The 27,389-nt window shown below is 39.6% G+C and overlaps 1 protein-coding gene across 3 annotated transcripts in view; it reads left to right on the top strand.

Moving 5' to 3' along the window:
- The window catches only part of FBN1 (fibrillin 1), a 164,082-nt gene that overhangs the window by 94,347 nt on the left and 42,346 nt on the right, over nt 1-27,389 (top strand). For all 3 annotated transcript variants that reach the window (XR_011143704.1, XM_068958240.1, XM_068958242.1), the window contains exons 19-33: nt 531-656; nt 1,325-1,444; nt 2,393-2,530; nt 3,898-3,948; nt 6,491-6,616; nt 7,443-7,667; nt 9,729-9,854; nt 9,949-10,077; nt 10,908-11,033; nt 11,168-11,293; nt 12,190-12,312; nt 16,586-16,711; nt 17,540-17,665; nt 25,872-25,994; nt 26,551-26,673. Coding sequence is in view for 2 of the 3 variants with exons in the window: in XM_068958240.1 (XP_068814341.1) it covers nt 531-656; nt 1,325-1,444; nt 2,393-2,530; nt 3,898-3,948; nt 6,491-6,616; nt 7,443-7,667; nt 9,729-9,854; nt 9,949-10,077; nt 10,908-11,033; nt 11,168-11,293; nt 12,190-12,312; nt 16,586-16,711; nt 17,540-17,665; nt 25,872-25,994; nt 26,551-26,673 (1,914 nt within the window). In the remaining variant the exon portion in view is untranslated. The remainder of the gene's footprint in view (nt 1-530; nt 657-1,324; nt 1,445-2,392; nt 2,531-3,897; nt 3,949-6,490; nt 6,617-7,442; nt 7,668-9,728; nt 9,855-9,948; nt 10,078-10,907; nt 11,034-11,167; nt 11,294-12,189; nt 12,313-16,585; nt 16,712-17,539; nt 17,666-25,871; nt 25,995-26,550; nt 26,674-27,389) is intronic.

Consider the following 27,389-nt stretch of genomic DNA (forward strand, 5'->3'; position numbering starts at 1 on the left):
CATTTTAAACAATATTTTGGTTGCCCTATATTATGAGTATGTGCAGAAAGCAAGTACAAAGTAAAATAGTCTAATAAAGGACAGAAAAAAGGTCAACAAAAATAGACAAGGAAGATTAAAAAAAAAACAAACAAAACAAAAATGTTGTTTGTGTGGTTTAACTCCATAAATTTGCTATTGTTGCCAATATTTTAAAGCTAGTTTTCATTAAGAAGGAAGGTGTATTAAGTGGGATTTTTCACATTAGTTTTTTGTTGGTGGTGGGGTTTTTTTGGTGTTACTCCAGTTTTTGTGGCATGGTCGTTTCCATTTGAAATAAATCCAAGCCTATTATGTGCCAAAAAAATCTAGAAATCTTGTTAGCATCTTTGAAAACCAGTGTAAGGCATATGTGTTTCTTCTTTCTCCCTACCCTTTGTCTCTTTCCTTCACAAAATTTAGTGAAATGCAGCTATTGGGAGAGGAATTTTGTCATGGCTTCTAGTCCAGTAATATTTTCTCTCTTTAAAAGTTCTCAATTTTCATTACAGACATTGATGAATGTGCACTGAACATGCTGCTTTGTGACAATGGACAATGCAGAAATACCCCTGGAAGTTTCACCTGCACCTGTCCCAAAGGATTTGTATACACCCCTGACCTAAAAACATGTGAAGGTAATTGATAACACTCCATTCCATCCTAGTTTTATTCATTGGGATCATTTGCAGTTTGTACCAGAAAGATTTTAAACCTTGATGAGTATATATAATATGTAGACTAGAAACACATAGAGAAACGGTAGGGAGAACTAGGGGAAAGAGGAGTGACAAGGCCAAAGCATGTAAAGTGTTAGATAACCTAGTGGAATAGCCCATATTAGCCCTGTATTAGCCCTCTCCTTGTGGATTGTCACCAGTGGGCCTGCACTCTGCCAAGAATGAGAAAAACGTGAGAAGAACCAGGTTTTACTAATCTCTTTTCTTATATGAAGAACAAAGAGCCAGACGGGTCTTTGTTTGAAATCCTTTCTGAGCACACACAGGATGTGTATTAAATCACTTAAACATCCCAATCCATCATCACAAAGCAGAGTAATAGCTGGACCTCACAGAGAAATGAGATGCTGCGGCTGAGTTCACTGTTTTAATGTTCTAACATGATAGCATGTCTTTTAAGTCACATGTGTCATTAGTCTATTGTGAAGAGCTTCATAATTGAAAAACAGAGTATCAGGGAAATCTATCATGAGGAAAGACTCTTCAATTTTTACCTAAGGTGAAAAAGGCCATACGTATTTTTGTTAATGCTTTCTGGCACTAATGGCAGTATGTCTCCCTTCTAGATATTGACGAGTGTGAATCTAACCCTTGTGTTAATGGGGTATGCAAAAACACACCTGGCTCTTTTGCTTGTGAATGTGCTCCTGAAAGTACATTGGATACAACAAGAACCATCTGCATAGGTATTTATTCTTCTGAAGTTTTTGTTTGCTAGTTGAAAATGTCCAGTGACATACAAATGTTGTACACCAAGTTCAGAAAATATTTAAAAATAACTTAGGTAGATAAGTTTAGTGGAAAATGTTACAGAAACAATGTTAAGGAAGTGTTTGTTTTCACCATTACCATGGGTGCATAAAATGTGAATCTAAGCATTTGAGAACAGTGTGCTTCCATGTCATATTTGAAGAAGAGATGAAAGATTTTTGTAACAGCTACAGAAATACTCAGGGTACTTCTGTGGCACTATGCTTGCCTGCTTAGATCCTCCTGCAAGCAAGGAGAACATGTGCTCCTTAAGATCTGGTCTATGGAAAGACCAGCTTTTGATTTGAGATGGATCTTGAGCAAATTGTGGTATATAGTCCGGAACAACACTGTGACTCAGATGCTCTATGGGTTCATAATTTCTTCCTTTAGGTGTTCTGGGGCGACAAAAATTTATAGATATTGCCTAGTCAGTGAGGAAAATTGTGGATCTAGAGCTCTGTCTAGTCCTTAGCTATCTCCTGCCACTCTGTATATGGGAGGGTCAGATATGCAGACCTGAGGATCTATGAGACTAATGGAAGATCCAGGAGAGGTTCATCTCTACCCTATTCTTCTGCGTGTGCCTCTGATCTGAATCGCAGTAAATACAGATCTTGAATGGTGCTGAGGTACTCCTTATTAAGCTCAATAAGCATAAACTAGGTCCTGCAAAGGCTCTGTGCTGGGATGGATTTCATGCTGTAGCCCAGCGTAGAGAAGGATAAATTAAGAGCTTTTAAAATAAATTCAAACCTGATGTGGCAAGTTACAATGAAAGGATGATTTTTGTCGTAGTTAAATTCAGGTATGTTGGTAAATACATTTATGGGTAAAGCTAAACAGTGTGCATGACAATATCTTGGCTTTTTTTTTCCTGACAGAAACTGTTAAGGGCACCTGTTGGCAGAACATAGTGGATGGAAGATGTGAAATAAATATCAATGGAGCAACTCTGAAGTCCCAGTGCTGTTCCTCACTAGGCGCTGCTTGGGGTAGCCCTTGTACCCCATGTGAACGAGGTAAAACTGTTCATTTATTCTCAGCCTCTTCACAGCTTCTGTACCTCACAACTGTGACGTTACCACAGTTAGTAATGCATGTGCTGTCTCCTTTCTCTCCCATTTTACTTGAATGCATGAATAATTTCCAGGCAAAAGGAATAAGTTTATTAAAGGGGTAGCTGGTTAAAACGGTCTTAACTGTGTAATCCCTAGTGTACTCCTTCAGTGCATAGAAGGTGGTAATGGTCATCTAGGCACCCATGCCACATAAAAAAGGATAGTAAGAATGGCTTTGTTCTCAAATAATCCTTAAAGTTTTGGAAGCCTTGCGAGCTGTTCTGTGTCTTGTTTAGCTTTGCTTTATAATGATGAACGTGGCATTGTTTTACAATGGGTATATATCCTCAGTAACCTAGTATTTTTTCCTGTTTTGAGGCTGACCCACATTGTTATCCTGGTCGTTTGGTCACAGGCTGGTCAAATAATTTTTCTTGCTCTACTATCAAAGGCTCTTTCCTTATTCAGTCTGGAAAAGAGATATCTTATATTTGATAGTGGCCTGTAGCTACAGAAGGTTCTAATGTTGGCTTTTATAGTAAACATCTTATAAAAGATTAAATTTGAAGGGAAACAACCACACCTAGAGTCTGTAACTTGCAGCATTACTTTAGCATGTTTTGTCGTAATTAGTGATCTAGACTTCCTAATGATGTAGCAATAGATGCATTTTCCCCAGAGCTCCCAAGATAAATGTTTGTAACAAATGGCTCTTGGTGTGGTAATGGAGGGAGGAGAGGGAGTAGCCCTTGTTATTATACTCTGTAGATTAACTGATGACCTAGAGAATCATATGATTGATCAAGAAATGGGTTGAAGTCTTTGCATATTTACTTGACAACTAGATTGAACTGTGGGATGAGCTGGGAACCCAGGGATGAGCCGATGTAACCAGAAGTCTATGTGGGCTGTTATTTCTGTAGGGTGAAAGCTGCTAATTTCCTCAAGTCTTTAATTAGATTCATCCTTCGCATCTTAGTAGAATTAGTCCTCTTCCATCAGTGGTAAATGTGGCTGTAATGTCCTGTGATCAAATTAAATGAATTAATTATTTGAATGAAGCAGGAATGATATAACCACGTTTGGGTTGGTTAGCTAAGACACAATGGAAGCAAAAGATGATAATGGCTGACACTTTACATAGTTTATGTCGTTGCCCCATCTTGTCTCAGAAAGAGTATTTCAGAAAATACTGGGAGATTGTCTAAGCACTCAGACTTCTCACAGCAATAAACGCTAGATTTTTCACATGATCATTTTTGCACAATAAGTTAACGGCAAGCTTTGGACTGTAGTGTTCTAAAAGTTCACTTTTGTTTATTTTACAGACCCAATATGCCAAAAGGGATATTCAAGAATAAGAGGAACATTGTGTGAAGGTATTTATTGTTGCCTTAACATAAATCAGAACTTGAATGAAAAAATGCCAGTGTTTTGATTTAAGTGGTTAATTTAGCATAGAGGTGCACTATGCCAAATTCTTACCTCTTGTAATTCCATTGACTTCATTAGAGTTATGTCAGTGATGAATTTGATTTCAGTTTGTTTAACATTCCTACGTGCTCACAGTTTATCTCAAAGTACACACTTGCAAACAGTGTCTACGTGTATAAGGAGATGGTTCTCTCTTTTCAGATACTATTAACTGAATAACCTATTTGTGTGAAATATGCATCTTATTTATGTAATAAAACGTGGCATTATTGATACAATGATAGGATAAGCCATTAGTGTGCTTTAGAAGAAGAATGTTTGAAGAATATATATCACATGAAGGATTTTTCTTAACATTGGCTTTCATCCATGTAACATTACATTAAATCAGACTGTTCCAAAGAATAGTTTTAGCTGCTTTATTAAAAAAGGGCATCAGGACACAGTTAAACTTTGGTTAAAGAAAATGTTGAACATTTTTTAAATGTGTAGCTTTCTGCTCGGGATGAGATGACTATATATTATTCTGTGAGAATGGAAGGTTCCACCCTATTTCATCTTCATTTGAATTGATTTGAACCCCTGGCAAAGTGCTGCATATTTCCATAATATGCAGAAGCTCAGAGAGTCTCAAACTGCTGTGGGTCATCCTGACTGACAACATCTGACATGACACTGCAGTTAAAATATTTTTTAAAAATTACTCCCATATGTAGCTTCCATAAAGAAACATTGTTTTTTTTTTCCTTAATAAAAAATAAAATAAAACAACAAAAAAAGAGGAACACCCTCACACATATTCTTTGCTTTCCAAGTGATGACTAAATACCTTGGCACATACGTGCTGCAGACCCACTGTACATAGCTTATCTGACCTCAGCAACACTTTCTGGAGTGTATAAGTGAAAGAAAAGAAAAAAAAAAGTGGCCCCACCTATCTCTATTCACAAGGAAAGTCTTAGAACATTTTCAACACTGCTGGGATGGAAAGTTTATCCTTCCAAGATGTAGACATAACTGTTTTCAGCATTTCCTTTACCAGCACTTCAGATTACATCTATTACATGCTTTAATCTTTCTCGTTTCAATGGGACCTGGATAGCCCCAGGTTTTTCAGCGTAGTTTCCCCTGCTCTTAGCATACTAAAGCAGTATTTGGGTTTCAACCAACGTAAGCATTTTTCAAGACAAGGGAAAAGCTCTAGGAAATTTACTGGCAAGTGAGAGGCAGGACAAGGGAGTAAATTTAGTTCCCAAAAGGTGATACTCAGTTCTCCCATACACAGCCCATGTGAAATGAGTAATGGACCTTGTGCAAGGAAATAAGCAAACTAAATTGGCAGCGTTCCTCTAGTTTACGGGTGAGCCCTGGAGTTGTCAGCTGGAATATTGTTCACAGGCTAGTAACTGTTTCAGATAGTCCATAGGCTTTAATTCCTGCCTTTCAGTCAATATGGAACTTTTATTAATATCTGTTCAAGTGCAGAAGCCACTGATGTCCACCCTACGTTTGTTGTCCGCCCTGCTCCATGCAGTTTGAGAGTTGCAGAGAGTCTGTTCACACTAGGGGTTTTGCTTAGAAGCCTAGTGAATCTAAGCTACCAGCTTCTTGATCACTCTCTAAAAATGAGTGTTCAGTTTTGATTACCAGAGTCATTTCCTTCTAATTTCTTGTTCTTATTTTCTTCTGACTTTTATGTTTCATCTTGGAGCCTTAATTTAATGCTGGAGACTTTTTCCTAAGGGTAGTTGCAAAGCATATACCTTTCATAAGGGATGCTGGTGGGAGGACCATGTACTTACATTACTTACTGTTTATTTGTGTTCAGGCCAAGCTAATACAGATAATCAAATAATCCTTTCCTGTTTATCATACCAAAAAGCGCCAGATTTACCACTTAAATATAGAAAGATGATCTACTTAGTGCAGTTAAACTCTGTAGTGATAAGGTGTTTGTTTTAATTTATAAAGCTGCTAATTGCTGACAGACATTAGGACCAGGTTTCAAAGATGACGTTAGTGTCCAGAAATGCAGAGATGTGCCTGATAATACTTTCAAAAACATTTAAAAACAGCATAATTTAATCTCGTGGGAATAACGCATAATTCCATTGTGCACCCGCCTTTGTCTTTCTTTGCCCAAATACTTCAAAAATCTGGCCCATAATGAATATGAAGTTGAAATTATTTTTCAGTGCCCCTCCTTTTTGGTTGCCTTTGAATTGGATTTCAATCCATGATCCATGTAAGAATGGCAAATAGTGCCACTTAATATTTCTAATCATCAGCAGTTTTCTGTAATTTGTTCTGACTGACTTACATAGGAAATCCCAATTGTTTGGAATTTTGTCAGACCATATAAACTACTGTGGGGTTTTTTTTGTATTTTATCCTAAAACACAAACATTAGAATGTTCATATTTTTTCCAATTTGTTGATGTTTAGCATGCTAGTGATTGCTTTTATTCACATTTTGTTTGGAAATAGATGTAAATGAATGTGAAGTATTCCCAGGAGTTTGTACAAATGGGCAGTGTGTCAATACCTTGGGATCATTTGTTTGCCAGTGCCCCAGTGGAATGACTTTAGATGCTTCTGGACGGACATGTCTTGGTAGGTATTAATTCCATTTACAAGTCTACTAGGGAAAAGCAAAGCTATGTGATGAGCAACATTTGCACTGTATGTTTTCTTACCAATAAGGAAAATGATTTTTTTTCCACATAAATCATTTTCGAATGGAGTCAATCAGGGACATGAATTTAGTCCAGCTGGAATAAGAGCAGATTCCAGTGGTAGTGGCTAAACTCTGTTACCATGTACTAGCTGGTGAACAGCACTGGTTTAGTTCCAAATTGTTCACCTTACTAAACCCTGCAGCTTGTCTGTGCTCTTAGCACTCTTTATGGACAGTCCCACCAACCATGGTTGGAAGGGAGGTGGGCCAGGACCAAGGCTTGTAGATGTGAAGAAGCCTGTAGTGTTTCTAGCCTTACTGTATTTCTGAACTGGGGAGTGCAGCAGAAACATAGGAGTTTTGTGTGCTCTCCACCTTCCATGCAAACCATGTTTGCCCTTTTATAACAGTAGATGCACAGCATTTTTCTCAGGACAAGACATAGCTTGTAGTAATTAAGGGGCCTTATATAGGTCTGATAAGCTGGTAATGCTTACAGCCCTCTCCCGATCCACAGTTTACTTCAGGTGTTGAACCCCATTTTACGGAAAACTTTAAAATGACTTCATTTGTAAATATTAATTTTCAGAGTTTAGTGTTAATATTTTGTTGTTAAGATCTATGCAATGTCATTGGTACATTCCTCTGAGTCTACAAAGATACGCAGCAAACTGTCCTGTGAAGGGATTCTGGGAAGGGCTTCCTCTGCAGTGAACTAAATTCTCTCTTTCTCTCTCAACATATTGTTCAATTGCCCAACAGACATTCGCTTGGAGAGTTGCTACCTGCAGCATGAAGATGAGCAATGCACCTTACAAATACCAGGCCGACACCGAATGGATGCTTGCTGCTGTTCAGTGGGTGCAGCGTGGGGCTTTGAGTGTGAGGAGTGTCCTCTGAAAGGATCACCTGAGTATGAAGCTCTTTGTCCAAGAGGACCAGGCTTCTCTACTAAAATAGAGATAACTGGAAAACCTTTCTCTAAAGGTTTGTAATGTTTTTGTGGTTCATTGATATCAAATCCTGCTAGCTCTTTCTTTTACTCTTCTTGGTAAATTCCTGTGAGTTTGAAGATTTTGTTGATAATTAGGCACTTTGGTAACCTTCAGGCACACTTGAAAATCCCATTAGATTTTATAGAAATTAATGCCAGAATGAAACACGAACGTTTAGTCTGTATCACAGGCTATTAAAAACCATAGAATACTGCAGCCCCAAAATACTAAATTTGTGTCTCTGCTGGAGAGGTTAAATTGTTCCCCTTTGCTGACTTTGCCTCCTATGAAGCGTGCAGTGGTGTATGTGGCTGATGAAACAGCTTTGAAAACCTGGCACCTCATAGTGCATGAACTGGAACAAACTGAGCAGTCAAATTTGGATGTCTTGAAAGTCTTACCTGTGCAGGGTACACTAACCTCAACCCTGTTGCAGAGCAAACAAGGAAGGGTGAATAATTTGGGAATTTCTTGTGGAGGTAATAGATTATTAGAGAAAAATGTTTCTAGGGTGTTAGTTCAAATTAGCAGAATTGGATTTACTGTAAACTAAGGCTTGTCCTGACTGTGCTTGGTAAATTTCCAGCATTAATGGAAATGACACAGTGACACCCTAGCATCCTGCGCTGAAAGCCTGCTTTCCAGGATATCAGTGGGATTGAGCCAGACGATATCAGAAGCGCAAATGGATGTGAATGTTTTTAAACGAAGTCAGTTACCCCAAAGCTAAACACTTTAAAGTTTGGACGGAGGGGAAAATACAAATGAGAGTAACAATTGTTGTTGTTGATTTCATAAACAGTTTTTTATAAACAGTTGCTAAGCCATTAGTTATCCATAAAGAATTGTGACGTGCTTTTATTTATGCTCACTATATTTTCTGTGACTCATGGAAGTCACACTTTTTATCAGAAACCAGCAGATAGAGTGGTTCTTTTGGAAGCTTTCTTCACCCTTGTAGTCTTGATCCTCTGTCCACTGAAATCTTACTGTTGACTTCAGTTAGCTGTGGATCAAGTCTGGCAAGACAAAGGAAGAATAAGATGATACTGTTTTATGGCAGAAAGTGCTCTTGGCAGTTTTACTGGTGTCCTCATTGGTGGTTAGGTGAAAGTCAGTATCGATTTATGCAAAGCTTCCAAAAGGAGGGTTGATTATCATGAGAAAGAATGAGCTGTGAAGTCAGCGGTGTTCTTTTGTGCTATGTTTTTGTATGAAGTGATAACATCATATGTCCCCGCTGTTAGAGGTGCGAACAGTATATGCTAAGCGGAGTGAGAAACATGGCTTGTTAAGGAAATACAATGCCAAACTCTTAAATTACCAGTATCTTGTTCTCTTTCTCAGAGACTCCTTCTTGAGGTTTTGGGCTTAGAAGAGGAGAGCTAGGAAGTCTGTGCAGTACTTGAATAGCCTTGCAGGGAACAGTCTTCCTTAGAACCTTAATTGCATTTGCATTACCGATGTGGTTGATCACTCCATCACTATTTTACTGACTGAAAGAGACCAACGCCCATTTCCCAGCACCACATTATGCACATTCACCCCAAAAATGTACGCTGAGCATCCCACCCCTTTTATTGAAATTCAGAGTTTCCTGTATATCCTTAAGATCAAAAGAAGAAAACTGGTCTAAACGTTTATAAATCGATAAATTGCATCAGATTTTTCCATAAATTGTCAAATAATTCTTTGAATTTGATGAGGCATTTTTGCCTCCACAGGTTTTTCTTTTTTATGTTAGTGTAAGAGAAAGATACATGTGTTCAGATGAAAATTGAATGCTCTGTTACATTTGTTTCCCCACATGTGGTTTTGTGAGATAGGGTTAAAGATTTTTACTTCCATGTAAAGCTTTTCTGAAATCCTTAGTTAAAGATAATAATTGAGTTGCTTAATAACGGTTGTTGCTACGCTGTGGGAAGTTGCATTTATAATTGTGGTTGACTTCTTATTGCAGAATTTAGAGTTTTACTAACCTGTCCTTCTTGGAAGATATTTTGCTAGCTTACTTGACAACTGAATACCTAATCTCTATCTGTTTCGTTTTTAGATATCAATGAATGTAAAATGGTCCCCAGTCTGTGTACCCATGGAAAATGCAGAAACACCATTGGCAGTTTTAAGTGTAGATGCGATAGTGGATTTGCCCTTGATTCTGAAGAAAGGAATTGCACAGGTAAACTGTATGGATGTATCTCTCATAACTTTGATTTGGAAAAGGAAAAACTGAACTGATTTGAAAACACTGCAAATGTTGTTTTGTCTTACAGATATTGATGAATGCCGCATCTCTCCTGATCTTTGTGGCCAAGGCATCTGTGTCAATACTCCTGGAGATTTTAGATGTGAATGTTTTGAAGGCTATGAAAGTGGATTTATGATGATGAAAAACTGCATGGGTATGTTTTTTATAGACCAGAGGTGTGCAATAGTAGTAGTAGTAGTTTTGTGAAGTGCTAGGGTTATTTTAAAAGCCTGATTGAAGCTGATCTGGGCTGACAGTGCCGTGATGGGGAGCATACTATGGGGAGAGAAGGGCTTGGTCAAGACAGAGAAATTCTTATACAAATCAGAGCCTCAGAGATATGCTGTGACTTGGAACTGCAATGTGAATTTTTTTGGAAAGTGGGCAGTTGCAAAAGCCACCTAGAAAGATCTTAACACTTAAAAAAACAAAAATACAAACAAAAGAAACACCTTCCAGTGAAGACCTTTCAATGAACAGTTTTGGGTTGTATAAGAAAGGAAGGAGGTCTCAGCAGGAATGGAGAGGGAGGCAAGCGATGGTCTTTACTTAGAGCAGACACGAGCTGGACCTGACTGTACACACTCGGAAACCGTCTCATTCTCCTGGGGTCTGTATTATCCAACTAGCCCCTCCCACTTCTTTGTCTGAAGTGAACTTAGGCCTGGAGGTTACTTGCCCTGGGGTGTGTGTCCATGCGGGGCTGAAGCAGGGTATGGAAGCAGAGAGGGGCTGCAAGGGGCCGCGCACAGGGCAGTGTGGAGCAATCCTGTGACTTTTGTGGAGTGTGGAATCAGGTCCATGGGAGGAGAGCTTGTCTCACGAGGTCCAGAGAGGGAGCAGGGTCAGCAGATGGAGAAGGGCTTGGGTAAGGAGAAGTTGCATGGATGTGTCGCAAGAGGTCCAGTGCCTAGGTGTCCTCAGGTCTGCTGTTGTGGGAAAGCTCTGGCCCCTGCAGTGACGTGTGTTCCCTTCTCCTCACAGACATTGACGAGTGTCAGCGCAATCCCCTTCTCTGCAGAGGTGGCACCTGCATCAACACAGAGGGAAGCTTTCGTTGTGATTGTCCTCCAGGTCATCACATCTCGCCAAATATCTCTGCGTGTATAGGTAGGGCATGCAGGCAGAATGGATATTGTGCACAGCTTTATATATTGGCCATGTGCTGTGCCTGCACTTAGGATATTTGCTTTAGCATTGTTTCCATACAGACCTAAAATGTCTACCTCTTTCTTCTGAAACAGACATTAATGAATGTGACCTAAGCACCAGTCTGTGCCGAAACGGACGTTGCGTCAACCTGATTGGAAAATATCAATGTGCTTGCAACCCAGGGTATCAGTCCACACCTGACAAATTATACTGCATTGGTAAGGACAAAATCTGCACGTGATCTGTTGTGAATGGAGAAGATAAAATGCAAATAACTGTCTCATTTTTAATAGCTGTGTAAAGACATTTTTAGTTCTAATAAAATAACTGATTCAGAAATTTAGTACAGTCTGTCAGAGCAGCATGCACAAAAACAAAGTGTGCATGCCCATTACTTGAGAATAATGAAGCTGTACCAATGCTTAGGTTAACTGTGTGCTAGCTTACTGTCTTTATTGAATCAATCATGACGTGTGAAATAGCATACTATTTTAGGTTACCTAAGACTTTGATCACTGAAAAGACAATAGCTTGTTAAATCCTGAGTTCTGTATTTTATTAAAAAACAGCGTTCCTGACAGACTCTGGAATCGGATCATGTGGCTCTATTGAATTTTTCTTGATTTCATCTGTAATTGTCTCAAATATAGGGCCTTTCTATTAACTTTTTCCTTAAAGCCACATGTTCTTAAAAAATCAGATTGAATCACCTATTGTGCGCTCTTTTCTTTCATTTGTATACAAGGTTTTGTACCTCAAAAATGCATGCAAAAATCTACTGCCTTTAATCCTGCCTAGGAAGTAATTTTGTTCCTCAATCCTTACAAATAATTTTGTTGCCTCTGGCATAGAGTGATAAGCCAACAGTGGTACTTTTCTGTGTAGAAAGAGAACTGCAGATAATCTCATCTCTTTCTCTCTCTGGTTTGCCTGATATCCATCCCAGTGTCCGTATTTGCAAACAGCTGCATGTTCAAGGAGTTTGTAAAAATCTGTGTGCTAGTATGGAGGCTGGATTGATGCCCTTTTGGAAAGGTGACTCAGAGCGTGTCTTTAAATTGTGCTTTAAAGAAAGAGGTATAGTGGATTTTAACTCTAATTTTCTCCATTTTAGATATTGATGAGTGCAGCATAATGAATGGTGGCTGTGAGAACTTCTGTACAAACTCAGAGGGCAGCTATGAATGCAGCTGTAAACAAGGCTTTGCCCTCATGCCAGACCACAGGACATGCACTGGTAAGAGAGATTTGGGGAACTTTTCTAATGAAATGGGTTTATTTCAATCTTTTAAAAATGGGCTGCCTTTTAAGATTAAAGCTTTTATAACAAATACTCTATAAAAATGAAAAAATATTTAATTAATGTATGGAAGGATAGATGAAGTTCTTTCTAAAGTGAACATCTCCAATGTATAGAATTTCACAGCTGCAGAGTGAATTGCTTTGAAGGGAATAGAGTATCCTTCCCGATAATAATTTTACCTTCATTATTTCAGAAAGGATACGAGTCCATTCTGAGTTTAGTAACAAAAGGCAATGATTTTGCAGTAGGAGATAAATTTCCTCCCTTAAGGTGTTGTATTAGGTCCAGATCCAAAATACGTTGAAATCATTGGAAATAATCTTCTGAATGGAAATAATCGGAAAAAATGGAAATAATTGGAAAAAAATCATTATCTTCATAAGCCAGGATGTCCTTTTAGGTGCATTACATGCTTAGATTGGAGAAAGAGTAGACTAAAATACTAGAAAAAGGGGCAGATTGTCCTCTCTGTGATTGTGTGGCAGCTGCTCTAAAGCAAGATAGAAGATTATTCCTATTTTTAATTGTTTGTTTAGCCAAATGCAAGTATTCTGCCTTACTTGATAACCGAATGACTTTCACATGAACTGAAGTCTGAAGAGTGTGAATCTTTCTTAGGAAGCAGCTCTCTCGCACTCTAAACAGGGTTTGTGAGAAATTTCTCAGAGCTGTTTAATTGCTGGGTATTCTCCTTTGGGAGTCTGGGACTTATAAAATGAGTAAGTCATTGTGCTCGGTGATTTCCACATAGGTTACATAAAAGATAATTCTACCCTCCTTTTCTCTTACTTCTTGCAACCACTGGTCCATTGAGGCATGTGAATATTTGCCATCTGTTTGCCAATTCCATCCAAGAGCTCCTTGAAGAGCATGAGAAATCTACCAGGGTTAATCCCTTGGAATAGAGTTGCCTTTTAACAAATGAAGAGTTTTCTATACTGAATTAATAGGGAGAGCTCACATTTAGAATTTGTAAATATTTATAGACCTTTGACCAGGGTCTCATTTACCCTGAGGCCACTTGCTACCATTCCAACAGGATGAAAGAGCCTTAAAGCATGGTTAAATTGAGTTTGCCTCCCGTTGCAGGGCTTACAGAGTGTTGTAGAGTAGCCAGTCTTTAGCAAGCATCTGACCCTCTTTCAAAGGAAGAAATCAACTAGAAAAGTGCACATTTGACTGACCTTGATCATAAGTATATCAAAACCTAAAATATTTAGATTAGAAATAGTTTGCTTTAGCAGCAGGAATTAGGTGAAGTTTCTAGCAGAGGCAAGTTTGTACAAAAGCTTGCCAACATTCGTATTTTGGGTACTTTTTCAATGTGAGAAAACCCCATTTGATCAAAATTGTTCAGCAGTCAAAATCTGGACCCAAGTGGCAGCGCTGTGAGAGTACGTGCATGAGAGGGAAGAGAGGAGAGGCTGAGAAGGCGGCCTCTGAGCCACTTTTCTGTTTGCATCTTCTTGACTTGACTGGGAATCAAATGAGCCGAGTCCATGTTTAGGCGGTTTTAGGGATCACAGGTGTACTGGCTAGAAACCTTTCTCTTCTACTTTACCCACACTTGCCCTTAGCCACCCAGAGACATCCCTAAGCCCAAGAATAGAGCGGATCATATAGAGCACCCTCCCACCTATTAAACTAAAAACTTTGGAACTAGAAAACTAGCATCTTTCCCCTTTCAAAGTTAAAAGGAAAGGTAAGAAACCAGTTGCTTTCCCTGGCAAGGAAGGGAATTGCCACCTGTGGTGAGGGGATAGGCTGTCAGTGTTTTTAACCGCATGTTAACTTGACCATAAACATGTCCATAGAAGTCTGTAGTTAGATCTTACCTGGAAAGCATTGGAATTTAATTATAATTTTTCACACATTTATATCCAGCCTTGACTCTGAAAAACAGAATTTCTTTCATAGGCCAGCTATTAAATATTGTTATTACCTATTGACTTTCTTACTTTCTCGTTAGAAAGACTTGGATGCAATAGTCAACGCGTAAGCATGTTTAAATAAGTTTGCTGACTTCAATACGAATATTGATATACTCAACGCCAAACGCAAATTAAAGCAGTGTACTAAATAGGTGCCTTACAGTCCAACACAGTGCTGAAAACTCAGTAATGTAAACCACCCTGTTGCGTCTATGAGGAGCTACTAGTGTGATGGATTGACAGGTTACTATCCCAAATCTAAAAGATCAATTTTACCCAATTTTCCAAAGCCATTTCATAGTGTTACAGTTCTGTACTTACAGAGAAACTGTGGTGTTTCCTGTTTACCATATTTGACTTGGATATTTTTTATAAAATACGAGAATGAATAAAATCCTATTAAGAAGAAATATTGTCAGTATTTGAGATCTGAAGGATGAAATACCTGATTTTCAGTATTAGTACAGATCTATCTGAGCATATTCAGAAATGGTTGTAGCTATAATTAATTAAGTACAAAAAATAGTGATTAAATCCTAGTCAGATTTTTTCCTACAGTTTGCATAGCAAGATACCAGCTAGGTATCTGCATGTCTGTCGTGCACCGAGAGCGGAAAGTGCCAGACACCTTTGAATGTCAGGTCAAAGTCTACCTAAGGATATATCTGGATTTGTGAAGGGCCACTTTCACCACCCTTTTAGTATCTAAAAATGCTACCTCCTTCTCTTGAAGAGACGTTAATTCTCTATATAAATATATGATGAATATTCAAAATCTGTATGCCACAATTTTGACCTATACCCAAATCTACTGAAAAATAATAAGTCAGCGTCTGTTTTATTGTGTCGTACGTTTGTACCCTGTACATGATTTAGTAGCACTGTGACCTGAGTATGTGAAACACCTATTTCACATTTTCAGTTTTTTCTCTGTGTAAACATGTCTTTTATCTTTAACATCACACATGGGTAGAAGCTATTATGGAATATGTTTCTTGATAATTTAACTGGTAAGAATTTGTTCAGTTCAGTAGTAGGTCAGGTTTGAATTGGTGAGGTTATGCATAAATAATAGCTCAGTTAGGAGAAACAACAGGTTCTTTGTCATCTGGTTTTCCCCTAGCTGTGAAATCAGTACAGTGGCAAGCTAGTAAATAAAGTTCTTTATTTCTGTGGTTATTATCCCATTTCTAGAGCTTAATTTTGCATGTTAATTCAAATTCCTTTGTAAATCAACATTTCCAGGCTAATGTCCTTGCCAGCATTATTTGCTCATTAAGATGAATAGGGATTGGTCAGCCTTCTTGCTTGCAGAAGCTGTGTATCCAGAGAAAGGCTAGCTGCTAGAAATATAGAAGAATAATGACCATAAGATTTTAACTTAAAGTGAGTTCATTTTCTGCAGCTGCATAATTACTACAATCCACAATAGACCAGTTCAATAATGAGTTACACCCTTTCTCTTGGAGGGTATTCTTGAATCTTGTCCTTTTTGTGCTGATTTTTTTCCCATGGAATCACTGAGTTTTTAATTTTTGTTCTTGCTGGTACATGTTGGTGCTGACACAGGAGGATTCTAGGAGTTCTATGAAAGTTAAGAAGCACTAACATAACCCCAGGGACTTTGAAAGGCATGGCTACGTTAATGTAATAGTGTCTGTTTCTGCAACTCAGCCCCAATCAGTGACGGCCAGTTTTGTGAACTGATGAAACCTTTTACATGCTAGACGATGTAAGTATATGGCTGGGCCAGCCAGTAAGCTGAAATGCTAAGAAAACATAAAATCTCTTAGCGAAATAAATGTTTGTATTGTAATCATTCCCATCATGAGCTCAACTCTGTATTTCTAGTTTGTCACAACTCTTAAGGCTTATAGAGGTATTCCACATGTAAGATGACATTTTTATCCTCTGTAAAGTCTGATATTTTTGTCACTGAATTTAACTTCAGAACTTCCATTGGCATCAGCAGTTGTGGACTTTATCCAAGGATCTCCAATTGTATGTGGTCATGTGGTGGGACAAAAGTTTTGCATTTTTTTCCATCAATGACTTTTATACCTACAGTGTTGGTTCCTGCTCCCATTGGAGTCAGAGAGGAATGTTTGCCAGTGACTTTACCAGGAGATGGGGAGCCTACCCGCCAAGCTAATTTTGCACTGTACCGTTCAGTTATTTGCAAGGATTTAATCTTCATCATGCTTCTCAGAGTAGTTGGTTGCATCCCATACAGTTAATCTCTCTAAAACATATATTAATCTGAATTTTCCCTGTAGATATCGATGAGTGTGAAGACAATCCTAACATCTGTGATGGAGGCCAGTGCACAAACATTCCAGGAGAATACAGGTGTCTTTGTTATGACGGATTCATGGCATCTGAAGACATGAAGACTTGCATAGGCAAGTGAAAGTACATCTTTCTTAATCTGCCTTAACTAAGGAAAAATGATTCATTAAGGCACTACCTCCAAAAAGGCAAATGATATTTAAAAAGCATTGCTCTTGCGCCTTATCTTGCTCACCAGACCATCGGAATAACCCCATTGCACAGCCTATATTTATCAACTGTAGATGTAATTTCTGTATGTCTCTGTAGAGCCCCAGGGCAGATTGGGATGCAAACAGGATGAGCTATAGTGTCATTTCTTTGCACCCTCTGTCAGTGAGCTTTTATGCAGCTCAGATCACAGAGGGTTTGCAGAAGGGAGCTGCTACTGGGTGACACTGTGGAAAATTTCTAGCAAGATAAAACACCAGTGCTGATATAAACTTGTCAATAAGACAAAACTATGCGTGAGTGCTGTGTGTTGGTAGGAGAAAATATGGGAGTCAAGGCGCAGTGTGACTCCAAAAACAAATGTTCACATTTAAACTAAAAATCTGGAGCGTCTGTGAGGAGAAAGGTCTGTGCAAAACTAGATAATGTATGCATGTATGTGTATGCATATATAAGTGTACATACGCATATGTATAGATAGAAAGCAAGAATGAATAGACATATTCATTCTTTGGATAATACTGTTGTATTTGAGTCTCTCTATTTTAAGGAAAGTTGGAATTCAGGATGTATTAATGAAGGTATGGTAATATGGCAGTGTTAAATCCTAACCTAATTAGTTTTCTGCTGCATATGTAGACCCATTTTTGTACCAAAACATCATATTTCAGAGATTCTGCGAGTTACTTCTAAGAATTTTATTAAATAAATGTCGAATTATATTTTATTAGATGTTAATGAGTGTGATCTACATCCAAACATCTGTCTGAGTGGAACCTGTGAGAATACAAAAGGCTCTTTTATCTGTCATTGCGATATGGGATATTCAGGCAAGAAAGGCACAACTGGTTGCACAGGTATGTTTTAAAGTTAATAATCAACTTTTAGTTAAGCTTGTGATTCTGCATGCCCTTCTCTCTAGCATTCAAAACTTCCTCTCACTGTGCTTCTTTTGGCTTACTTGTGTTAAATGTTATCTGTCTTTTCCAAATTTGCTGAGCTTGTGTTCTGCTGAACTTCTGTGGTATATTCAGCCTGATGCTGCTGCTTCTATTGAAACAAGTGACAAAATGTCGATTGAAAGCAAAATTGGCCTTGTCATAGTGTTGTTGATGTAAGAGAACAAAACAAGCTATTTGCTGTAACTTGACAGACTACTGAGGACCACCGAGGGTTTGGATTAGTTAACGGTATATACTGTGCATGCAAATGACAGGTATCTGTTCCAACTGTTGTTTTGGCAAATACAAATGGATTGCGATATGTTCTAAAGTATGTTTTCAGTTTTTGAAAAGTGGCAACAGTACAGCTACCCAACTACATTATATTGACATATTTCAGCAAAATCAGAATTTGCATTATTTCATGTATTGCCAGTTAACAGAAATGAGATTCAAATACACAGGCTCAGAGGGCATGACGTTAATAATGCTAGTGCTGGTGTCTTGAGCCAGGGTGTTGATAGTCTTAGGCTTTGCCCAAAATATGAATGCAAACATATGTTTAATATAATTTTTAATGTAGACTTAGGGTAAACATGTTTCTGGCAATGTTTTTGAGACAAACTTTTATTCTTAGTCTGCCCTTATTGTACGGAGTTAGTAGTATAATTGTGTAAGTGCCCCAAATATATGAAGCTGTTTTTTTACGGCTCTCATAGAACAATCTGAGAGCTGGAGTTGTACTTTGTGCGTCGGACTGTGGACGAATGGTTGTACATTAGTAACAGCTGCCTTTGACTTCCATATGAACTGATCTGAATCCAAGAAATCCCGAATTGTACCCTACAGACCAACATTTCAATGTTCTTTGTTTCTGTTCTAACTTATGTGAAGGTCTTCAGTTCTGTAGACCTGAAAACCCTTGTGCTGATCAGTTACACATGGCACAGCTATCACACTCAGTGTGAAGAGTGATAGTCAGGAACAGTTAGGAAATACGAAGCAACTATTACAAGGCAGAAAGATTTTTTTTTTTTTTTTAAAAAAAAAAGGTCCTGGAGGCAAAGAATTGGAGGTATGGCTTCTGGGAAAGTATCTGGCAATAGCCACCATTTTGGCAGCACGTGACAAAAGGTAGTGACAAATTTCCCAAGCAATACTGTTTATCGAGCTAAGCCCAGCCTTCTGGACAGATGCCATCTGCCATGTGTGCTCTTCCCACCACCACCTTTATCTTTTCCTCAGCCCATCTTCTGCTCTTCTCAGCTATATGCAGGTGTCACTAGGAGGATGGCACTCACCAGAAGCCATAGTCACTTCAAAAACCACCAGGACACCTCTAAGTCACAGCAGATGCTGTAGAGGAGCTCAGTGTTTGAAAAGGGCTGGTGGTTCAAGACAAAAAGGTGAAGTATCAGTTGTGTTGAAACAGCTGAGATAGGACTGTACTCAAATGACCAGAATCATTTGGAGATAAATAACTCTTCAGGAAATGAAGGGAGCAGTGCAGGAACTTCCTAGCTTAGTTTCATACTGAAGAAACTGTGTGTAGGGACCAAAGTTTAAGATGCAGTTCCCACTGTGGCTGCAGTTTGCAGATTCTCACATACTACCTTTTAAAAAGCCTGACATACTGGTGGGGACCTTGGAATTCCCTGCCCCGTTTTTGCTCAGTCTTAGTGCCGCAGCTGAAGTTCCCAGGCCCAGATACTGGAGACCCATGAGAGCATCCTTCAACTCTGTTCTTCTGGAGGGACCCTACCAACCAGCACCTTGACACCAGCGTGCAGTTCTTGACTTACAGACAGATCAAAAGCATCCATAGTTTTTAGTAGCTCTTGTTGGAAAAAAATTACAAAAATGTCTACAATGCTTTGAATGGGAGGTTCTCTGTTTCATGAGAACAGCTAAATAATGTCCTCTGGGTTCCATTACAGTTTTGTCTAAATATTTCAGCTCCCTTGTCATTACTGATTGTTTCCATTTTAACAAATAAACATGTTTTTTCTCCCCAATCATTTAACAGTATTCAGAATCCACCCACTGACTTACATTCCCATCCCACACAGATGTTAGTTCCCCCCACCTCCTTGGTTCTCAGTAAGAATGCGGACAGAGTTTAGGAACAAAAATAAATTTTAAAGATGTTTTATGCAAAAATATACACTGTAGCTGCAGATTTCCTAGGCAATGTGGTACAGATGGTTTAATTTCCATTCACAGAGCAACCTTTTGCAAGACTGGCTTAGGGCACTTCATTTTAGACTTTTGTAGGCAGGCAATGGTATGTAGCCACTAGAGAAAAGATTGCAGTGTTTTCCCCTATCCCAGTTCCAGATTGCCCAGCTTTATGATAAATGTCTTGTTTCTGCTTTTTCTGTCAATAAAGTATAGATGTATTAGTGCAGAGACAAAATCCTGTATTGGCACTTGCATTTTGTGATTCATCACCGCTCTGGAGCATTGCCTGTAAGTTTGCAATATTTCACTGTTGACATAGAGCCTTAGCTTTACTAGCTCTAATATTTTTGCAGAGGAAGAAATTCTATTCTGGCCTCCCCCATCCATCTTAGCCAGTTAGCGCTGTCCACGCAGCCCTCTTGTTCATTTCTGTTGAAGCAGTGCTTGGACATGAGGTGAATTTTGGGGCATTTTGATACGTTTTCATTGTATCAAAACTAGATGTATTCTAAAAGTCAGCTGGGCTTCTCCCCGGCAAGCTCTGGGAACTGGAGGGCCGGGGCTAGGCTCTGCCCTGCTGCCTTTGTGAGGGCCCCACTGATGCTGAGCGAAGAAAGGCTTGTGGAAGGTGTCCTGCTGGGGCCTTGGTATGGGATATGGGGTTAAAAAGCGAAACGCTGCTTGCAGTCATCCAGTAATGGTGGTGATTATGGATAGAGGAACAGTGAGTGCACACTGCTGGGTCCTTGCATGGCTAAAAGCAAAATGGCTGGGGAGAGAAAGTAAGCTGGTGTGGCAAGAGGAAGAGATGAGCCGTATAATTTACACTCAGAAGCAGGTCTGTAACATTTTGTAGCTTGTACAACGTGCTGCATTTTGAAGCTTGCCTCTCTCTCCCCTGCCTTTGGCTTCTGGCCATTAATAATATACGGTGCCTCAGTCTGATGGCACAAGAGAGTTCTGATATCAGTGAAACAAATATATTTCCCCTTATGAAATTGGGAGCTGGCTGTGTCAGGCCAAATACCAAAAGATAGTAATATTAAGATGCTGCCCGCCAAATGGGGTTATTACAGAAGGAGTGCGTTGTGAGTAGGCGTCTGTCCAGCAATAACACGCTGCGCCCCAGGCTGATGACGTAAACATGGATCAGGCAAAGAACTGAATTGCCCCATGTGAAACCCTGAGAGGTGCTTACAGTGCAGTATGGTGAATAAAATCCAAGAGTGATTCCAAAAGAGAAAACAATTTTACAGGTATAGAGCTCAAATAGAGAAATTTTTCCAGATATTTTTCTGCTTGGATGAGCGCGAAGTTGAAATTCACGATCTTCTCCTTTCTAAAAACCATTCCCTCCTTGTGCCTCCTTTTACTCACCTGATTATGTGGGCAGCGACCTGGGAAAAGGAAACGCCTTGTGACTTCCAGCGGACGAATTGCCCTGTGGGAATTGGGCCCAGGCTTGAAAAACCAGTGGCACGCCAGTCTGATAAAATGCACAGATATGCCGAGTGCACTAAAAAAAACTTGAAAAATCAGAAAACGCTTAGGGGATTTGCATAATTCCTGACAAAGAATTATGCAGAGGCAGAGACTGAATTAAATTCACACTTCGACTGGCATCCTTATGGACTGTCTAAGCCCCAGTGAAACTTAGTAGAACATGTGAGTAGTACAGTACTTTGAGACCTTTATGGCATGTGATGAATGTGTGAATTTTCGTGGGTTATTGTTCACTCTCATTCTGTTCAAATGCAGAGGAATGACTTGGATATTCCCACCATGTAGGTGAGCATACAGTGACTTATCCCTGTGCTGTTCTCTGGCTGATTTTTAATACTACACTTACAGACTGCACAGGGATTCACCCTGCAGATACTGGCTGGTTATTTCTTTCATTCAGTTGCCACGTTTGCAAGCAGAGTGCCAGCCTCACAGGTGTATATGAAGTATGTATTTTTGCTGCACATCCGCAGCTCTAAAAACTTGTGCCTCTGTGATTAATGGGAGAGACACTTTATTAATTGCCAAAGGCTTGAGAGAAAAAAATATTTGTCCGGAGAAGAGAACAGAAAGAGCCAACAAACTATGGTGACTGACAGTTTTTTTTCCCCATAGTGCTTGGAATTTTATGATGTCAGATCTGCATATTATTTATCACGCGTATTCTCATCTGTTGTAGGCAGACAACTCCCTTAGTATTAATGGGAGTTGTGCAATTACACAGTTGAGAACATGTGTGCAGCAGGACTGGGGCACAACGGGACCAGCTGAGGATGCAGTGTCAGTCTCGCACTGGAATGTCTTTATTTTCCTTGGCTTGTCACAGCCTCATACTTGAGGCAGAAGGGGAAGGTTGATATAAATCAGTGACTCACTCCTTTACTCTTTAATGAAAATCCCACTGAAGTCAATGAGAATAGGCCACTGTGGAGCAGAAACCCTGATTTGTGTAGTGTCATCCTCCGTGCTCTTTGGGTCATGATACCTTTACTCAGACTGAGTAATGCCTTGCTTCTCAAACAATTACATGGAAACAGATAGAGCTATTTGAAGAGGGTAGTGCTGTTTGTACTGCCATGTAGACAGTCTGGACTCTTATTGAAGATATTGATGTTGAATTAATTTTTCCTTGCAGAGCTCAGCTTCTCCGTTTTGTTTCATTCTGTGAAGTCATAATTCAATACTTATGGTATCATAAATCCATATTAAGCTCCAGTATAAGCAGGCATAAATTCCACTGATTTCACTGCCCCGTTTACACAGGACTGTGTTTGGTCTGTGATCTCTTTTGCCTTGGAAATAATTGCAGTGTAATAAATTTAGGCTTATAACTCAGCTATATGATGAAAGGAAAGAATAGGGATTATAGCAAAACAAAATCTGGGTTAAGTGCAGATAGCTTTGAAAATAAGTAAAGTCTGGGGTGAAGCTGGTGGTGGAGTTTTATATGCCTCAATCAGCTTTCATCAAAGTATCTGAAAGCACTTTATATGCATCAGTGAAATAAGCCCTGCAACATCCCTGTAAGCATAGGTGGTATTAGGAAATACATTTTGCATTCCCTACTTGATCTTTACCCAGGCAAAAAGCGGTGAAATCTATTGATCCCCCCCCGCCCCCCGGACAAAAGCTGAGAAGGATTTTGTTCAAAGCAAGTGGAGTGGCATTTCAGTGGATGATATCTGAGAAAGTTGATCCCGTTATAAATACCTCTGCTTTGATATAGATTTTTGCTCACAATTTTCACAAAAGAGTCCAGGTTTTCAAGTGCGTGTGTCAGACAGCCACTGGGAGGCACAGATGGCCACTGCGGGGGGATGCAGTCAGCTCGCGAGCCGTGAGAACGTGCAGCAATTGCAGCACCTCTGTCACAGCACTGCTCTTCTCCCAAGAGACGTCAACAGGGTTCAAAGTGTCAGTGGGTCACTGTGAGCTGGGCCGGAGTCCATGGGCACTTATGTAGAACTAAAAATTGTAGAACTTAAAATTTTATCTTCACATGACTTCATTGCAACACAGTTATTGCATGCAAGTTTCTGTCTGTGATTGCTGGTGATTAAAAAAATCATTGGCAGAAGTATCCCAGCTGATGATTTCGTGTTGTTCTGTTGTGCTCCAGTGGTATAAGGAAGCATGCAATTGAATGTTTTAAAGCATCAAATCATCAGACACACTGCAATTTTAATGTTAGCAGTGGTTTAACAGTTTGGTTTTTAAAAGCATGTAAGGTTAAAATATAGAGTGTTTGCCTGGGCGTTTTATGTCAATGTATACTGTAACTGACCTCTAGAAATTCTTTCTAGTCTTTCCCTTCAGCCCAAGCCAAAATGAGTTTTTTTCTGACCACCCTTAAGGTTTTTAACAGACACCAGTTTCCTGTTTAGGGTGATGTTATCTTCTTCAGAGTTTCTGCACATGCTAAAGGCAAATATGCTCTAAGATTATCTGCTCTTGACCCTTTTTTTAAGTTTTAAAAAGTAAGTGTCCATTTGCGTGTTTTCGGGATTGCTGGTGCAGTTGGCATTATTAATAGTAGATTCCAGCTGCCAGATTTAGATCTGTATCTAGACTTTAGCATTAAAATTATGGGAATATTCATGTCTGGACTTCTGATTCAGAGCAATGTCTCGTTTAGAAAGAAAACCAGAAAAGTAAAATTGGATGCAATTACACTGCATAGGCGTAGAAAAAGATCCAGTGTGTTTGAGCAATTGTTGAACTTGAGAATTTAATTGTAGGATGAAAAATGTGTGTTATCTGCTTCTCAGAATCACAGGTAGCCTTTGCGAAAGGACAAAATATACTGGGCTTACACATAAATGAGCATATATGGCCTTCTGTCTAAAGAAGGGCTGGCAGACAACCTAAGAAAGGGTCACAAAGGAAACAGCTAAATTGCTACCTGGACACTTTCCCTTATGGCTCCTCTCCCTTGCCCTCATTAAAGGGCTAATTGTTTTTAGATAGCACAGTAGGTGAATTGCGCCAAGCTTTTGACCTTTCCATCAGTGTTGTACAGAATAGGTTGATTTGGCCTACTGTAACAGTAAAGGCATCTGGGAGGGCTGAGAAAAAGTGATATAAATACTAAGTGGCTTGATGTGAATTCTAGATAGTTTACATCCTGCGTGGAAGTAAAACCAAAACACAGAGAGAGCTGGGTTACAGAAAACACTGTAAAATCCACGGCTCAGCAGTGTGAGGCAATTCCTGCAGGTCTTGTTTTAGTTACTGGTAGTAATTTCTTAAAACTTTGTCTGTTTATATATTCTCCAAGTGCTTATGTGAAGCATTAGTATTGTTTTGTGACATGGAAGAACGGCGTTCATTTTTTTCTCCCCTGTCCATACATGTTGACATTGCTTGAGAATCGAAATAAGGTGAAAAATCACAAGTGCTGAAATAGAATTTACTGGCAAGAATGCATATGTTGAAGACTGGATGACTTGCTGCCTGTTATCTGCTAGGTTGATAAGTTTTTTCCGCTGTGTTTAGGTTTCCTGAGTTTTTAATAAATTGCATGCCTGGTGAGCTTGGCTTCCGTCAGCCAGTGTGTTAAATAAAGGAGTACAACCCGTTCTCCACCTTCTACACCGTCTCTAGCAAAGCAGAACCTGGCTTTAATTGCTTGGGGATAAACCTAGGAGGAGTTTGCAGGTGGTGCCATGCTGATACTCATCAGCATTCTTCCTAGTACGGTGGCGGATGTGGAGCACAGTGTTCTGGGAGTCCTCAGGGAGCAGAGTCGCCTCCAGGACCTCTTAGCAAACCAGGCACTGCAGAGCAACCTTAGTCCTCTGCGTGGACTCCAGGGTAGGCAGAAAGGAAAGTTGCCTTCTGTCCCTCAGACATGTTAAGATAAGTTCCAGATACAAGCTGGTAAATGGTAATGGTGTGTCTCTGTTGGTAGAGCAGCACAGGTCTTCATACTAGCTCTTAGTCATCAAATTTGGCCCTCAGTCTACTCTAAAGCTGCCTGAAAGGCTTACATCCCAGGGTGCTGAACACCTGCAGCAGTAATCCTTGTGGATGCTAGTCCGCTTCTTCCCAAAGGCTATGCCGTCATGCTCTTTCTGAATGCACCAGTTAAAAAAAGAGAGAGAAATCCTAAGTGATTAGTTTCCTCCTTCCATGATAAAAGTTACCAAGGCTTTGGGGTGAGCTGCAGCAGATGTATTGCTTTATGTACCTAGCAGACAAACAGGTAGTAGGCCATGTTACAGATAGTAGGGCATGTTTGAAGTGTGCTAAATGCCTATTTGCATTTCTTCATTGTGATTTTATTTCTCTTCTGCTTCATTTGCAAATGTCATGTTATAAAGAAATGCAGACTTGCTTTCATGTTTGTATTGTCTTTCTTGAGAAATTCCTGTATCAGTTATCAGGACAGCAGAAAGTTTGACCTATAAGGTCTTCAAACGTATCCATGTTTTTGCAGATATCAATGAGTGTGAAATTGGAGCCCATAACTGCGATAGACATGCCATATGTACAAATACAGCGGGAAGTTTCAAATGTAGCTGCAGCCCTGGATGGATTGGAAATGGTATCAAATGCACAGGTGAGGATCATACACAGTAATATGTATTTCTAAGGTCTGACCAAAACTGGGTCCGAGCGGTTTTAAAAAAGCAATACTACACCTACAAATTGAGAAAACAAAGCGTTATCATCCTTATCAGGTCAATTTAACATTGTGTAGTGGAGGACAAATTCTCCACCGTACTAACTATGAAATCAGCGTTGTCTCCTATTTGGCTGGTAAGATGGTGGAAATGGACTAGCCCATGGAAAGAGACAGTGAGTGTCTGTGATGTGGGCTCGTGGCTCATGGGAGGCAGGGAGAGGTCTCTCGATACTCCTCCTGAAAGCGCTTTAGCTTGACAAGTGCCCTGTGGCTTCGTCATTCACAGTTATCTTGTCAGACAGCTTTACTGGGTTGCAAATGAGCTGTGCCTGCTTTTCCAGTCAGATGACCCCGCATATGTGTGCGTTTTATTATGGAAGATTATTTAAAGTAGAGCTTCTGTGTGCCATACGTTATTTAAAGTTTGTATTAATGGTGTAGGTTTTTAACGTTGTTTTTGTTGTTTTTGTTTTGTTTTATTTTTTTAAAGATCTGGATGAGTGCTCCAATGGAACACACATGTGCAGCCCACATGCTGACTGCAAGAATACAATGGGCTCTTATCGCTGCCTGTGTAAAGAAGGTTATACTGGGGATGGCTTCACTTGTACAGGTGAGCTTTCTTAGGCATGAGAGAGGTACCATGCTTGACTACCCTGCTGGCAGATAAGCTTATTAGTATGACACTTTAAACACAAGTATCAGTGCCTTAATGTCCACAATGCAAATCTGTGATTTTTGTGCTCAGAATTCCCATTTAGCTGGAAAATAAAGTGTGGATCAGTTACAGGATGAGGACTGTGTACTTTTAGATCTGAGGCTCTCCCGCATTGATTGCTATTCCAGAAGAGAGTGCTTAATCTCTGCAGTAGGTGCCCAAAGAGGCTGTGAAACCTCCATCCTCAGAAATACTTATAGGTCAGGTGGACAGGACTGTGAGCAATCTGATCTGATTTTGAAGTTAGCCTTGTTTTGAGCGGGAGCTGGACTAGATGACTTACAGAGGTCCCTGGCAACCTGAATTAGTCTATGATTCAATACCAAAAAGAGTTTTGAAGCCTTTGGCTCTTAAGAAATTATTCTCTACTATGTCACCTTCCATATTCTTCTATTTCACATTAATTGCCACGACTTCAAAGAAAATACTGTGTATTATACCTAGTCTAAAACAGTCACTTTTTCCCTTGTTAAAATGCAAGTTTTCCGTGAGCATTGAGAGCATTGAGCATTAGTAGGAACGGGTGGCAAACATTAAAACAACACTTGATGGTATAGTTAGGCCAATTAATAAACCAGTTTATTGGCTGTCCGTAGTAGAGTAGTAGGGCA

Source organism: Struthio camelus, chromosome 12 (assembly GCF_040807025.1).
Source record: "Struthio camelus isolate bStrCam1 chromosome 12, bStrCam1.hap1, whole genome shotgun sequence".
NCBI lineage: Eukaryota > Metazoa > Chordata > Aves > Struthioniformes > Struthionidae > Struthio > Struthio camelus.